Here is a 14,278-nt window from a genome sequence, read left to right as displayed (position 1 = left end):
AATTAATGTTTAGCACGCCACAATCATAACTAATTTAACGTGATTTTGCGTTCGGCTTGGTGGACAAAATACCATCTAAATAGTTAAACAATCGGGCGTGTCAGCGAGGCCCACCAAAGGATCAACTTTCCCCATTTCCCTGGCCTTTTTAATTGGTGTGCCTGCTTTTAGCTCGTTCAATTAGATTGATTGCCCAGGGGCTTTGCGAAATGAGCTGTGAACACAGTTGTCCTTAGTTAATTGGTTGCATGTCAACTGGCCAACTCAAATACTCAGGTATTTGAGTTGCAAGTTTGTGAGAAAAAACCAAAAGTATGCAAAAGTATTTGCTTTTGCAGCAAATGGCATCCTTCGAGCTTATGCCCCGTACATAATTAATAACTTGGCACGTTAAATCCGATTTAAGCCGATTTGCTAGGCTTTCAACAGACATAAGTTTGATGCTCACACATTCTGAAGTTCAGTCCCTAAAGTTTGTCAAAATAAGGGCTTATGTCCCTGGAATACTTTAGCCATTCCCATTCTTATCCTATACTTTTGTTTTTGATAATTATACTCGGTACTCGCAGATTAAAAGGGTATATTAGACTTGTTGAAAGGTATGTCACAGGTATAAAAGTCTTGACTAGGATCACGAGTCGAGTATAGTTGGGCATGTCCGCATGTCCGTCCGTTTGTCCGTATGGAAGTTGAGATCTCGCAGGCTCTTTACTTTCTGGAAAGTTGCGTTCCAGCTTCCAGTAGCAGAGTAGCGGGTATCTAATAGTCGAGAGACTCGACTACGACGCCATCTCTTGATTTTAATTACATTTACGAGGCTTGTGTAAATGGTCAAACGAATTAAGGTCTTAGTCAAAATAATAATTAAATGGAACACACATCCACAGACCGCACAAATACACTGCGGAAACGGCTACGCTTCCGAATTGGAAAGCCCACTTTAAAAATGTAGTCTTGATTTAATTACACTTTGGCCGCGTGTAGCTGTTTTCAATGTACACAAGTGAATAAATGCAAACATGCCACCTACGTAATTAAATTTCTGAAAGGAGGATTAAGTAGATGTCTCGCACATTATGCACACCCACTCACCGATTGACCAATGCGGATAAATTGGGAAACCACAGGCGGCCCTTAGGTAGTGAAAATCAGATCTGTTTAAGCGAATCTCAATGAAATTCGAGCCCAAACACGTGTATCAGTTTTCAAGCCATACTTGCCGCTTTCTACGGCTTTGCTTCACTGCCACTTGGCTGTTGCCCCAAATCCGTTCCGGCGAAGTCCGCGCCTGGGATATCTGTTGAATTTTAGAAAAGCCTTTAAAAAAAGGACTTCGCTAAGTAAACGCCGAATAAGTGGAAGGCAAAACAGCTGCCAACGTTGGGAACGTTGGGCGTTAGTATCTGCCGCTTTTCCAGAGTTTTGCAGCCATTCGCAGCTTTTTCTGTATTGTGCTGCCTTTTGTTGACAAGGAAACACTCGGAAAAAGTGGAAAATAAATTATATACTTCACTTCATTCATCTAACGCAACAAAGGTATCACTTTGAATCGGAATAAAAGGGAAAATTATTATATTTAAGATACATTATCAGGCCCTGCAATCATTATTTCATTGCCGTTTAAAACCATTATGTAAACTTAGAAGACAATAGTTTTCCGTGCAGCAAGGGCATGTCCGAAAAAACTTAAATTTCCATTATTTGCCCATGCCCAACGCACTCGAAAAGTTGTCCACCCCGTGCTCGGAACTCTTTCCCTGCACATTTCTCCGACTGTATGCAAATAAGTAACTGAAACTGACAGTGACACCACAGCGTCCTCCCCTCCCGGCATCCTTCGCAGCATGGGTCAATGGCGAACTGCAGGCATCAGCAGGAGGCTGGGCAAATTTGCATTCATAAAGCAGTGGCGCCCAGTTGGCCCATTTGTATGCAAAGTAAAGTATTACGGGGCGGATGAGTTGGGGTAAGTGAAAGTAAACACCGGCTAAGAGCGTGCAGGTAAATGCCCAAATTAAAACAATGACTTGGAACAGAAGCTCGGGATTTGAGGATGGCAATTAACGTGAATGAAGCGCATAATAAGTCGCTTGGCACCCGAGTTCTCTGGCACTCGCACTTTGCCAAGGAAATGTGCTGACATCAAAGAAGTATAATTTCTTCATTTGGCCAAATGGCGCCCAGTTAATTGGAACGCCGAATTTTCGAACCAAACAAAGGAGTTAAATTAATTGGCCGAAAATAAAGGTCGGCCGAAAATAGAGTTCCGAGTAAAAGTTAGAGCGGCAGTACAGTTTTACACCTGGCCGGGCATACGCACACACGGCGTATGAGTGATTTCGTTGTGCCTTTCACCAGGATTTCTCTACACGGACATGGAGTCCTGGCCTCCGCCTAATTAATTGACTTGCAGAGGGGCCTCTAGGTATGCTCTTCACCCACTCGGCGCTATTTGCAGTCTGAAAATAATCTCTCCCAGCGGAAGATAATGAAATTTATTATTTACTTTCGCTTGGCCAGCATTCCTGTGCGGCCTTCGAATCCGCTGTCAGCAGGCTGCTGCTCATCGAGTGGGGCCACTACATCTTTATGCTTTTGTTAACTCATTTATAAGCCGCACTTTTTGCTGGCTCCCAGCCCTTGCTTCCACATCGCATGTACGGGTATTTAAGTACTCAGCTGCCCCATGAGTGCACACAGATGCAGGCGCACATTCGAGTCGCACCGAATGCGATTTGCGTAAGCTGTTGTCCGAACAATGGCATTACGCATACGCCCTGTGGACGGGCATTTGGCTCAACAACTCGCACAGGAGCAGTCAGAGGATCAGCCCAAGGGCACAGATAACCAATTGGCTTTCACATTTTCCATTTGGCTCGGAGTGGGGCACACTGTTTTTTGGTTAAGACACAGTTGCCGTTGACTTCGGTTGATGTACATGAGGCTTACACTAATGTGAATGAAGTGAACTGGATTTGCGTATGTCTATTCGATTTTCCTTGTGCTTACATACCTTTAAAAGGTTACTCCGCGTTAGGTTTTTGCTTAGCTTAGTTTTAATTGATTGGATTTCAGCTCTCACTTTTTTTTTTGGTCACAAAACTATCGCTGCCATTGTCGCAGACTTGTCTTAAACTATTCGGATCACTTCACCAAACACGCGATCTTGACTCGCTGGAATCTGAATAGTTCTTAAAGTTCCTCCTGGGACCCCACGATGGATGCACAACCACGCCGCGACGCGCTTCAGAGCGAACTGCCAGCCGCCGTGCGACATCGGAACTCCAGCCTTAAAGTCGGCTTCGTTCGCTCGCGAACTCACCACGCCCCGAAACGAACGGTAAATCCGAGCGCTGGCAATCCGAGGCGTCCATTGTGGGTCTGTGGACCAGCAGCTGAGCGCCGGAGAAAGTGAAAGCCGTACCCATCGCACTGGCCACTTTGGAGATTGAGGCAGGTTAGTGCCCGCTCTCCCTCGCTCTCTTTCGTGCTAGAAGCTTCCAGCGATGTTTCTGATTAGACTGGAAGCGGCGGCTTCGCCTCTGATAAGCCAGACTTTGGCAGCGCAAAGTTAACTGTTGCATGTAACTCCGCTTAACTTTTTTTTTTAACTTAGTTAAACTAAGGAATATTTTATAGAAACTTTAAAGACAAGTTACTAATCGAGACTCTCAAGTTTAATCATTTTGTGTACTGCTTAATGTAATTTCAATTACCATTTAGAAAGGTAGATTACTTATCAGAAAATCTTACTTTTATTATTAATTTTAAGAGAGGTGAGAATCCCAAAGGAATTCCAATCTTGTAATATGGAAATGTATCGTAAATTGTGTGAGCTTTGATTCTTTGCCCCCGGGAGCAATATTACAATAGATTTGACTTCTATTGTGGGCCTATCACAATTCTATGTTTTTGCCCCTGCATCCTGGACATGCGCGCAGCGGTGTCCGGCATTCCAGTGTGGTGAGTTGCGGGTCGGCAGACCGTGCTGATAAGAATCACTGATAAGAACGCACTGCGGATGCAGCTGCATCCGCCCGGGAGCAACACGTACCGCCTCTTTCATAAATGGGGTGCAATTGCATAAGACTTTCATCATCGCAATTTGCGGTTCCCAGCGGATGGAGGGCGGTTTTCTTGGGCACGGGAAGGGGAGGGGGCGGAAAGGTTACCGCAAAATGCGCAACGCTGCAGACGCAATTAATGCGCACCGTTTTACAATTAGCGACCTGGCCCAATTATGCAGCTGCCACCCCCTGCACCCTGCACCCCGTGCAAAAAACCTCCGTCGTGAATCTTGCTCGTTGATTTTTTTTTTTTGTCACTGGGAACGGCTGTTAATAGGAAATTCATGGCCGCCGTGTCCGGTCGCCGGGCTCCGCAGCAGTTTTCCCTCGGCGAGCACGTGGATGGTTGGGTTTTTGGGCTTTCGGCTTTTGGGGCGACTGGGGCGACTGGGGCTGTCTTTTAATTATGATAATTACATTGTTGTCGTTCTAATTTGCTGACAGCAGCTGGAACGCGATCTCTGGCGCCGGACAAGAATGCTCCCCTAAATGCTCCCCATTGCATGGGAGCTAATGTTGAATGCACGTTGCACGTGGAAACCAAATGGGGCTTCTGGTTTCCGAGAGGGTGTGCGAACTGAACACTTGGGTGCAGCAACCTGAATTTAAGCAGCAAATTGAAGTCTTTGCGAAATTGGGAAATATTATATCGAAATGTCACAGCTAATTTAATACATTAGCTCTTTATGAAAAAGAAACACATTTTTCTTTACGTTCTTGATTTTAGATTCCTTTTAACGGTTCATTTCCAAAATGTTATAAATAAATAAAATGTTTATAATATGCTGTTGCTCAGAACATCAGAATATGCATCACATTTAAACACAACAGAGAGTGAGCACAAAATCTATTGTTTATAAATTTATACACACATTTGAAATGAGTAAGCGATTTGTTGCAACTTCAATCAGTGATTCTAGTTTCCGCCTAATTGAACCCAAATTAACAGATCAAATTTAGTGCCTTGCAGCACCGCCTTCCCCGCCAAAATAGTCAATGCACTTTGCTGCACATGGGATGCCCACACCCATGACGAGCAACCCATCCGACGAGCAACTTGCGGCATGCGCCGTAATTGGGTTATGGCATCCGCATCCACATCCACATCCGCATCCGCATCCACATCCACAATTCACACATGGAGGCGAGGGATTTTGCATACAGTAAATGGGAGACAGTGTGTGACAATGTAGCTGGGAATTTTGTGGAAAAATGCAACAATTAAGACCTTAGATTGTGCTCGAACGGCGAGCTGCGATGCATCTAAATGCATATGGGCGATGAGGTTGTTTCCCGCCCCCTTTCCGCCCTTTTGTGCGATTTGCCGCCGCTTTTCCGGATGTTGTCCTGCTTGGCCCGCTGCCATTTCGACGTGCATGCAACAATTTATGGGGCTGTCAACAATATGGCAACATGTTTTTTGCTCGACTGCGTCTGGACATGCTAATTGCATGCACCATGTGGAACTATCAAGTAAGTCCCTGCCCGGCACTGAAACTTTTACGAAGCGAATAATTTAATGCGCCATAAATTCGCATGTTCGCTTGTAAAATTGTAAAATTGCAAAATTGACAGCGAGTGCGCCATAAATTCTGTAGCATACTTTCTAGCGCGCGTTTTGAGCGACAAAAACCGCTGACAAGAGCAGGCAGCCAATGCAAAGTGGGCCGAAAACGAGAATGGAGATTTATGCGCCTGTTTTATTAATTATAAAAGCGACGAAAGCTTTGCCAAACTGCTCACCTGAAACTATGACACGTGTAATTCCGCATTTTAGTTGCCATTGTTGAAATCAGCATGGAGTGCAAATTGTTGTACAACAAAGTCGTCACAGTTTAACAACTTTTACATTTTACCTTTGTTCGGAATTCATGCTTTTTCATACTACATAGTTAATTTCCTGATGTATGGTTTGTTTTTGAAGAGCCACTTTTTTTATCCTAAAAGGAGGCCAAAATTTAAATTTGCGATTGAAGTATACAAAATATTCCTACCTAAACATGGATGCTCAATTGAGTGAGTATTCTACTCTATGGCATGCGTTTAAACCAAATGTGAAGGAGCCATGGGATGAACGAATGGGAAGCCTTAGTTCATCGGCAGGTGGTCTAATTTCTAATTGAGTTGGCCACGCAAGGCTAATTACATAATTGGGCAATCGCACCGATTGAGCCATCACCAAAACGGTATTTAAGTGTGGAGAACCTTACGTTAAAGCTGAGAATTCAAGGAACCATGGCGGAGGTCAGAGTGGACAGCCTGGACTTTTTCAAGAGCCATTGGACCGCCTGGCGGTTCTTGGGAGTGGCTCATATTCGGGTCGAGAACTGGAAGAACCTATACGTGTTTTACAGCATCCTGTCGAATCTTCTCGTGACCCTGTGCTACCCCGTTCACCTGGGAATGTCCCTCTTTCGCAATCGCACCCTCACCGAGGACATCCTCAACCTGACCACCTTTGCGACCTGCACGGCCTGCTCGGTGAAGTGCCTGCTCTACGCCTACAACATCAAGGATGTGCTGGAGATGGAGCGGCTGTTGAGGCTGTTGGATGAGCGCGTCGTGGGTCCGGAGCAGCGCACCATCTACGGCCAGGTGAGGGTCCAGCTGCGGAATGTGCTGTACGTCTTCATCGGCATCTACATGCCGTGTGCCCTGTTCGCCGAGCTATCCTTCCTGTTCAAGGAGGAGCGTGGTCTGATGTACCCCGCCTGGTTTCCCTTCGACTGGCTGCACTCCACCAGGAACTACTATATAGCGAACGCATATCAGATAGTGGGCATCTCGTTCCAGCTCCTGCAGAACTATGTGAGCGACTGCTTTCCGGCGGTGGTGCTATGCCTGATCTCATCCCACATCAAAATGCTGTGCAAGAGATTCGAGAAGGTGGGCCTGGATCCGGCCAGAGATGCGGAGAAGGACCTGGAGGCCTGCATCACCGATCACAAGCATATTCTAGAGTGGGTAGCTGCCTCATTGTAACGTTCGGGTTCTATTCACTTCCCTGCTGTTTTCCAGACTTTTCCGACGCATCGAGGCCTTCATTTCCCTGCCCATGCTAATTCAGTTCACAGTGACCGCTTTGAATGTGTGCATCGGCATAGCAGCCCTGGTGTTTTTCGTCAGCGAGCCCATGGCGCGGATGTACATCATCTTCTACTCCCTGGCCATGCCGCTGCAGATCTTCCCGTCCTGCTTTTTCGGCACCGACAACGAGTACTGGTTCGGACGCCTCCACTACGCGGCCTTCAGCTGCAATTGGCACACGCAGAACAGGAGCTTTAAGCGGAAAATGATGCTGTTCGTTGAGCAATCGTTGAAGAAGAGCACCGCTGTGGCTGGCGGAATGATGCGTATCCACCTGGACACGTTCTTTTCCACCCTAAAGGGTGCCTACTCCCTCTTCACCATCATTATTCGGATGAGAAAGTAGGAGTCCGGCTCTGTAGTTCGACTTTGTGAAAGGGTTTCAATTGCAACCTATTGAGATTATTAAAGACACTAATCTGCTTAAAAAGAGCCATCACAATTGTGATCAGTTGACTTTTCATCGTTTCTTTTTGAAACAGCTCAATTTCCACAGTCAATGTCGTTGCTGCAATTGGCTTCACCTTAAGGACCTGGCCCTAATCAACTTCATTTGCAACCGGAAGCCATTTGCCGTGTTTGCATACAAAATGGCTGCTTCAGTACTTCCGGTTCCAGAAACCAAGTAGCGGAAGTGGACGACAGTTCATAAGGATAATGAAAAGAATAAAGAATAATAGCTTGATTATCTCAACAGGTTTTGATCGATTTGGCTGCCTACTATCCTGCCAGCTTATTAATTATACGCCACGTGTGCTGCACTGGACGTTTGCTAATTGAATCCATCAAGGAATTTGCATAAGGCAGTAAACGAACAAATCAATTGCTTAGCCTGGCTAACAAGACTTGAGCCGAATGCCATTGGACGCTTCTTTATTTGCACAAGCGATAAGACATTAAAAGACTCTGACCTCTGTTCGAATCCGGATTCGAGCTCGAGTCCGAGTCCCGGAATATCCGCCGGAGTCGCAGCCGGAGTCCATAATGCGCTTAAGTCCGACCAAAGTCCACGATCTGCAAAGTGAACATTGTAAAACGGAAGCCAAAAAAGGACCCAGCAGCTAAAATTTATAGCTGGCAAAAACTAAAGAGCATCCTGGGACAGGACTTTCCAATGTGCGCGTGTGCGTGGGTGTGACTTTGTGTTCCAATCGATTTGATGACCATGTAGTCGGACACCCAAAGTTGATTTGAATTTATTACGGAGCGCATTTACTTCTGCTGGCCGCCTAATTCCCCAGGCCGAGCACGTACTGTAGGTCCTGTCCCAGTCCCAGTCCCAGTACCGGTCCCATTCCCATTCCCACTGACCAGGACATGCTTAATTTTTAATCAAAACAAACAACAACTCAAGCTGCTAAAATCGTTTTGTTGAAGTTCGCCACGTTGGTTCTGTGTACATTAAGCAGACTCAGCTGTTTGCCTTCACCCGGAAATTGTATTTGGTCACTTGGCTCATTTCGTCGGTACCTCGTCATCGCCATCATCATTTTCCGTGCTCATCGTTGCTCCCCCACTTGAACGAGCAGCCTGCAAGTCGGGAAAGCGGTTACTTGAGAAGTCCATTGCACTTGGGGCAGATGATTCAAGTAAGCTGGCCAGTCTCGTGCACTGGAAGAAAAGTAGAGTAGAGTAGTGGACTTGTAACAAGAATCAGAATTGGTTAGCATTGCTTATTTATTTTTCTTCCCCCCAAAGACAACTAGCTGATTTGTGTCAGTGTAGAACACTCAGATGAAGTGGCTCATTGCCCACATCCCCCGTCCGAATGTAATTTGTTGCTAAGCAGAATGTTAATGCGGTTGCAACAGCAAGTGGCAGCTGCCTGGGTTGCTGTGACAGCCAGGAGTGGCGATTGGATGAGGATGGGCCACAAGGAGCACAAGGCCGTGCTGATGCGGATTGAGGAATCCTCCGGTCTCGAGCAGCATCAAGTGGTTACGCACGTGAGCCACTCGAGCCGCTTGATGGAGAACCACAGAACCCAACAGGTGCGGGCAGTAAGTTCTCCCCTATCATCGGTTGGCCAACTTTATATTTAATTAGCAACTAAATAAATCCAGCTAAAACTGTATACAAACAACCAGCGGCCCTGACTCGAAATTAATAGTTCCCACATTTGGGGGAGCAGGCCCAGAAGTTTCAAATTCTCGAAAGTAAATCAAAAGAAAAATGGCTCAAACTATCTCGGCGAAAGTTTTGTCAATGGCTTAACTTGGCCAACAGACACATGCGACCGGAGGATGGGCCAAAAGTACATCTGCAGCGCGGTGTACTCAAGTAAATTACAAGCTTTCTTGGTCCTGCGATATTTAACCACAGCTATGTTGGCTTAGGTTTTATCTTGCACTCGAAGGAAATTGGAGTTATAAAGTGTGAATTCATCAAAAAGTCTTGCGACATTTAAAAATCATTTGTTTTTCAAAGGTATAATGTTTATATGCCACCATGACAGTTAAGTTATTCTGGTTTCTTGTTTTACGGGTAAACTTTCTTCGAGTGCACCGAAAACATGGATGTTGGCAAAAACAGGATCCATATGGTCCCATATAAAGAGGGAAATTTTACAACCGACATAAGAAAGTCACTTAACGTGGGCAATGGCACATTAAGTGAGCGATGAGGGGTGATGTGGCGAGTGAAAGTTAATTTTGGTCGGGAAATGTGAGCCGTGGAAAATGTGCAGAGCCTGAGAATCTGCCAAATTTGAGGATGTGGATGTGGGTGTATAATCTGGAGTGGGCGGCAGGCGTCAGTGAAAACATTTTGCCTAAACTATGCCATTAACATACAAAACTTTCGCAGCAGGCGGCCTCTGTGCGACTCCAGCGCTCTCTTTCTATGGCCCTAGTCCCCTCTCTTTCTACGGCCCTGCTCCCCTCTCTCTTTCTCGGCGAGGCACGTAAATACTTGCCCGAAACTTGCACGAATTAACAACAAAAGTTCGTCCTTGTTGTGTGACGGAAAACTTGGATAGAATAACACAAGACTGCCGCTGGCAAGTGACAATAACACAAGAGCGACTATCCTGCCAGCGCGCGAGCGAGACGGCACATGGCGTGCGAGCGAGACGGACGGCTCGTCAGCATGAGCTATGGAGGCTTACTCGGTTTCAGCATTGGGGTTCCCTGGGTTCTTTTGGGGCCCAGTGCCAAATGTCAAACAATTTGCGGTCTTCTCACTCAGCCGCCCGTCTCTTTCGCCGGAAATCTGCCCAACTCTTTCACTCGAATTACTACCACCGCCCCCGGTTCGTTTAAAGCCTGGCTCAAAGGCCTTCGGACCAAAGTATTTATAGCTCAAAACTTTATGACTACCAGGCCATAAAAAGCCAGGCGCCTCAGCGCCCCCGCCCAGCATAATTGCCGCTAAAGAGTGTTTGGCGTCCGATGTGGATTGTAGTCCAACTATAACTCATTACGGCTAATGAGCGTTATTTGCGCCCCGACGCCCAGCAAACTTCTACTTTTCCACTGTTTGGGGGCGGGGCGACGAGCGGCGAAAGGTCGAAAATTAGTTTGACTTCTGGCACAGCTCGAAAATTCACAAAGACGAGCGGACTTAACTCTACCGAAGGGATTACGTTTAATTGACAGCGACAACAAGTGACAGACAGTGTCGACAGAGAAAGGGACGGGGCGATGGTGCCGAGGAGAGAGGCGCTCAGCGGCCAGAGCAGGACAACAGCATCCAAAGCTACTCACGTGGGCTTGTCGCATTTGCAATGTGCCACAGTAGGCGCAAATCCTGTCAGCAGTAAATCACTTAATTAAAATCGAATGCATTTTCAATTACATTAAAGTGCCTACGGTTAGCGAAAGGCGCCCCCCTTCTGCTTTCTACCAGATATTTGCCACCTGTCCACCGATTATCCTGGTTTTGACCACACGTGATCCCTATTCCTTATCCAAATATTATAAAGTAGCTCGACCATTCGCTTAAGAACTTCTTGAAAGCCTTGACACATCAGTGTAATCCATATTAATTTATAAAAAACCCAATGAAGTTTAGTTTCCCTGCCATTTCATTCGCATATTATCACGCCGCAAAGTTGAAAGCGTGGCCCGCAGGAGGCCCAAATTGAACCACAATTGCGAGTTAAATGATCGCCATAAATCGCCGGCTGAATGAGCTGGTTACGAGCAGTCCTGCGTCCTGCAGTTCCGTTTAATCACAGGTAACTTGGTGCCGTTGAAATGCAAATGGGGCGACTCCGCGCTGTGGCAACAAACGTGGCCAAGAGGCATTGCGGGCCACATATGCGGAAAATGTGGATGGAAACGGGAATAAACAGCGAGTACGTGGGAAACCACGGCAGTGCACTAAGAGAAATACTTACCAATTAACCTGTTAAATCCTCGGAGCAAAATAATCAGTTAATGAACATATAACAAATAATGAATATGAGTTCATATCTTCTTTTTGTTTTCATTCAATTACTTGTTAATCATTGATTTACCCAATGAGTGCTGCTATTTTCCGCCAGTGCATCTTTACACAGCGTGCGCAGTGGGCGTCTGGTTGCTGGGGGCGTGGCCGCGCCACGTGCAGGTCTCGACAATTGAAATTTAAAAGCCGCCGAATCGCAATGACAATAATGAGCAGGTTAAAGCCGAGACTTTCTGGGGATGGTAACAATTATGCTGATGACGTGTGTACTACGCCCTACACCCTTAATGGGCTCAATCCGATTGCTCAGCCCCATCAAAAAACAAACGCAAACAAACAAACAAACAATCGCGTGGGGCTTTTATGGCCTTGCTGGCTGATAACAAGTGATTAAATGTATTTTAAGCGCGTTTTAATGCGAGCTTCTGTTTAATGAGCCGTTTCATCTTCAACTTTTTAGCTCCTTTTGCAAAGTTATGCACCTTTTAAGTTAGCCAAAGGGGTTACTTGAAGAAAATTAATTAAAAAGGACAGCTTTACATTATATAAAGCTTTATATATTTGCTCTTAAATAGTAACTTTGTGGGATAACTATAAGTGAGCATTTGCGCCATTTGTTGGCTGCACTTTTCCAGATAATCCGCTTGGGATTTTCGTTTTTATAAGTTCATAAGCCAATAACAAAAGTTACAAACTGCGGCAATCTAAGCTGGCAAACTTCTGCTTGACTCAAAAGTATCCCACATTAATATTGTTTATTTTCTAGGCTTTTCTAAGCACTTTTCTTTCTAATAAATAAACTCCAAAACTCCATGTACACATTCGTGGCGACCTTGACATGTTTTGGTTTAGTCACTAGCCCACGTCCGAACAGATAAACATTTGTTAAAATGACATAAAATTACACGAATGTCGGCTGACTAGGGGCAATTTAAAACTAATTTTGCGATCATCAAATGCCACCACAGCCAAGGCAGATGAAATAATTGCACAGATTTGAAGATAAAAGCGAACCACAGCGGACCCAACACTTCTGAATTAAAGTACGGATTCATATGGCCATTAAGATATGTATATTATCTTAGCTCATCAAATGTGTTTCTCTATAAGCGTACACTGCATTTGACGCAATTAATCGGTATTTACTCGCGGATAATAGGGTGTGACTTGGGTAAAAGTAATTAAATGACCGGAATTACTTAATCGATTCTATTGAAGCCCAGGCAAAGTGTCACTTTGGCCGACGACTACCTTTGCTTGCCCCCAGCAAACACACTTGAGTAAATGCCCCGCCAATGCCGTAACCCCAACCAAGCCCAACGCGACCCCAACTCATGCTCATAACCCGCGACCAGACGAAGTTGGTGTTTAAGGTCACTGCTGGCTGTGATTAAAAGCTGCGTGCTGTAAAGTACAGTGAACTTGAAGCGTAATGCACGAGATTGGCATAATTGCAGCCGGAGAGGCACTGCAAGCCAGCCCAGAAACCAAGAGCAGCTGAACCTACTTCAGACTTGGCACATTTCCGCCTTGCATTACCTGCAAAATGTATACTGCTAAATAAGCCAATTCATTGTGCTTCAGCCGAAAAAGTATAAGTTCGATGGCAAAATATTGCTACACAATAATGGGAGCATCTACCCGTATATTTCCCATCTCTATATCTTCTCAAAGAGTATCGGTTAGTCGAGAGACCGAATCTCTGTTTATTCTTATTCGGACCACAATGCTCGGGATAAAGATGATGATGCGCTCGAACTGGAGTGTATTCATTTAAGATAACCTTGCTGATTGAGGCCAGATAACGAGGATGGAGATGGGGAGCGAAATGGGGAGCCCACGCACAACTGACCATAATTGAGATGCCAAATGGCTTCACGTGTGTGCCGAAATCTGCCCCACCCCAATGGAATCCATCTGCGTGAGCCATTCAGTCCCCGGAATTCTCCGTTTATTCAAACATTTCCGGGAACCACAGGCGAATCTACTTCCGCAAAAGGATCACGTACGCGTCCAGGACCAATTATTGTCCTCCGCTGCGAAATTCGGAATGCACGGGTCCTGGGTGCGAATTAAAATCGAATTTGATTTCGAGGAAGCCGCCGAATCTCGCCCAGAATCATTAGCGATTGGTTTTTGGTCAAATGGTTTCGTCACACTCTGATTCACACGCGGAATCGGTAGCCGACATTTAAATCGCTGGTTCAATAAATATCAATAAATTTCGCCAGTAATTTCCCCATTTTGGCATAAATAACAATACACTCGCTCGTGTGAATGCCAGTTCAGTGGATTTTGTGGACCAAGAAACAGGTCAAAAAACGATAGTGTTCGCCAGCAGCCAAGTCAAGTGTGAACCAATTGCAAACAGGGTAAGGTAACATACGAATACGTATATTCGCACCCACCTCTGGACGGGCCACGCGGCGTATGAGTGATGCAGCTGACTCATCCGCCCCGTAGACCAGGTGAACACCACTTTCGCTCCAACCGACAGTTGCAGTCTACGATTCGCGTTGCATGGCGAATTGATTGCCGCATATGCGGAAAAGAAAGCTCACACCGGCAGCCAAAACCAAACAAACGTCAATGCCCCAGTCGACAACCAGACCACCAATGCGAGTACTCACTTATAAGATTGAATTACTCACGAAGCAGAGGCAGCTTCGAATGTATCCAAACAGCAAATAGCAAATAGCCAGCGACAACTAATCAGTCAGTCAGTCTGGCACAAG

General features: G+C 45.8%; 2 protein-coding genes and 1 long non-coding RNA gene across 3 annotated transcripts in view; 1 reads left to right on the top strand and 2 right to left on the bottom strand.

The window, feature by feature from the left end:
* LOC117137414 overlaps positions 1-3,235 on the bottom strand; it is a 47,564-nt gene extending 44,329 nt beyond the window's left edge. Inside the window, exon 1 of the mRNA XM_033298842.1 lies at positions 3,014-3,235. The gene's annotated coding sequence lies outside the window, so the exon portion shown is untranslated. The remainder of the gene's footprint in view (positions 1-3,013) is intronic.
* Positions 3,236-6,302: 3,067 nt separating this feature from the next.
* On the top strand, positions 6,303-7,500 carry LOC117137054 (odorant receptor 59a). The gene is made up of 2 exons (XM_033298263.1): positions 6,303-7,027; positions 7,086-7,500. The coding sequence occupies exons 1-2, from the start codon at positions 6,303-6,305 to the stop codon at positions 7,498-7,500; spliced, it is 1,140 nt and encodes a 379-aa protein (XP_033154154.1).
* A 594-nt stretch (positions 7,501-8,094) lies between these two features.
* On the bottom strand, positions 8,095-14,242 carry LOC117138226. The gene is made up of 3 exons (XR_004459188.1): positions 14,174-14,242; positions 8,625-8,765; positions 8,095-8,168 (listed from the first exon to the last, which is right to left on the bottom strand). It is a non-coding gene; the product is annotated as an uncharacterized LOC117138226 (long non-coding RNA).
* Between the last annotated feature and the right edge of the window lie 36 nt (positions 14,243-14,278).

This window comes from Drosophila mauritiana, chromosome 2R, assembly GCF_004382145.1.
Source record: "Drosophila mauritiana strain mau12 chromosome 2R, ASM438214v1, whole genome shotgun sequence".
NCBI classification, from domain to species: domain Eukaryota; kingdom Metazoa; phylum Arthropoda; class Insecta; order Diptera; family Drosophilidae; genus Drosophila; species Drosophila mauritiana.
The sequence above is the reverse complement of the archived record's forward strand: the minus strand, read 5'-3'. Positions and strand labels throughout refer to the sequence as shown.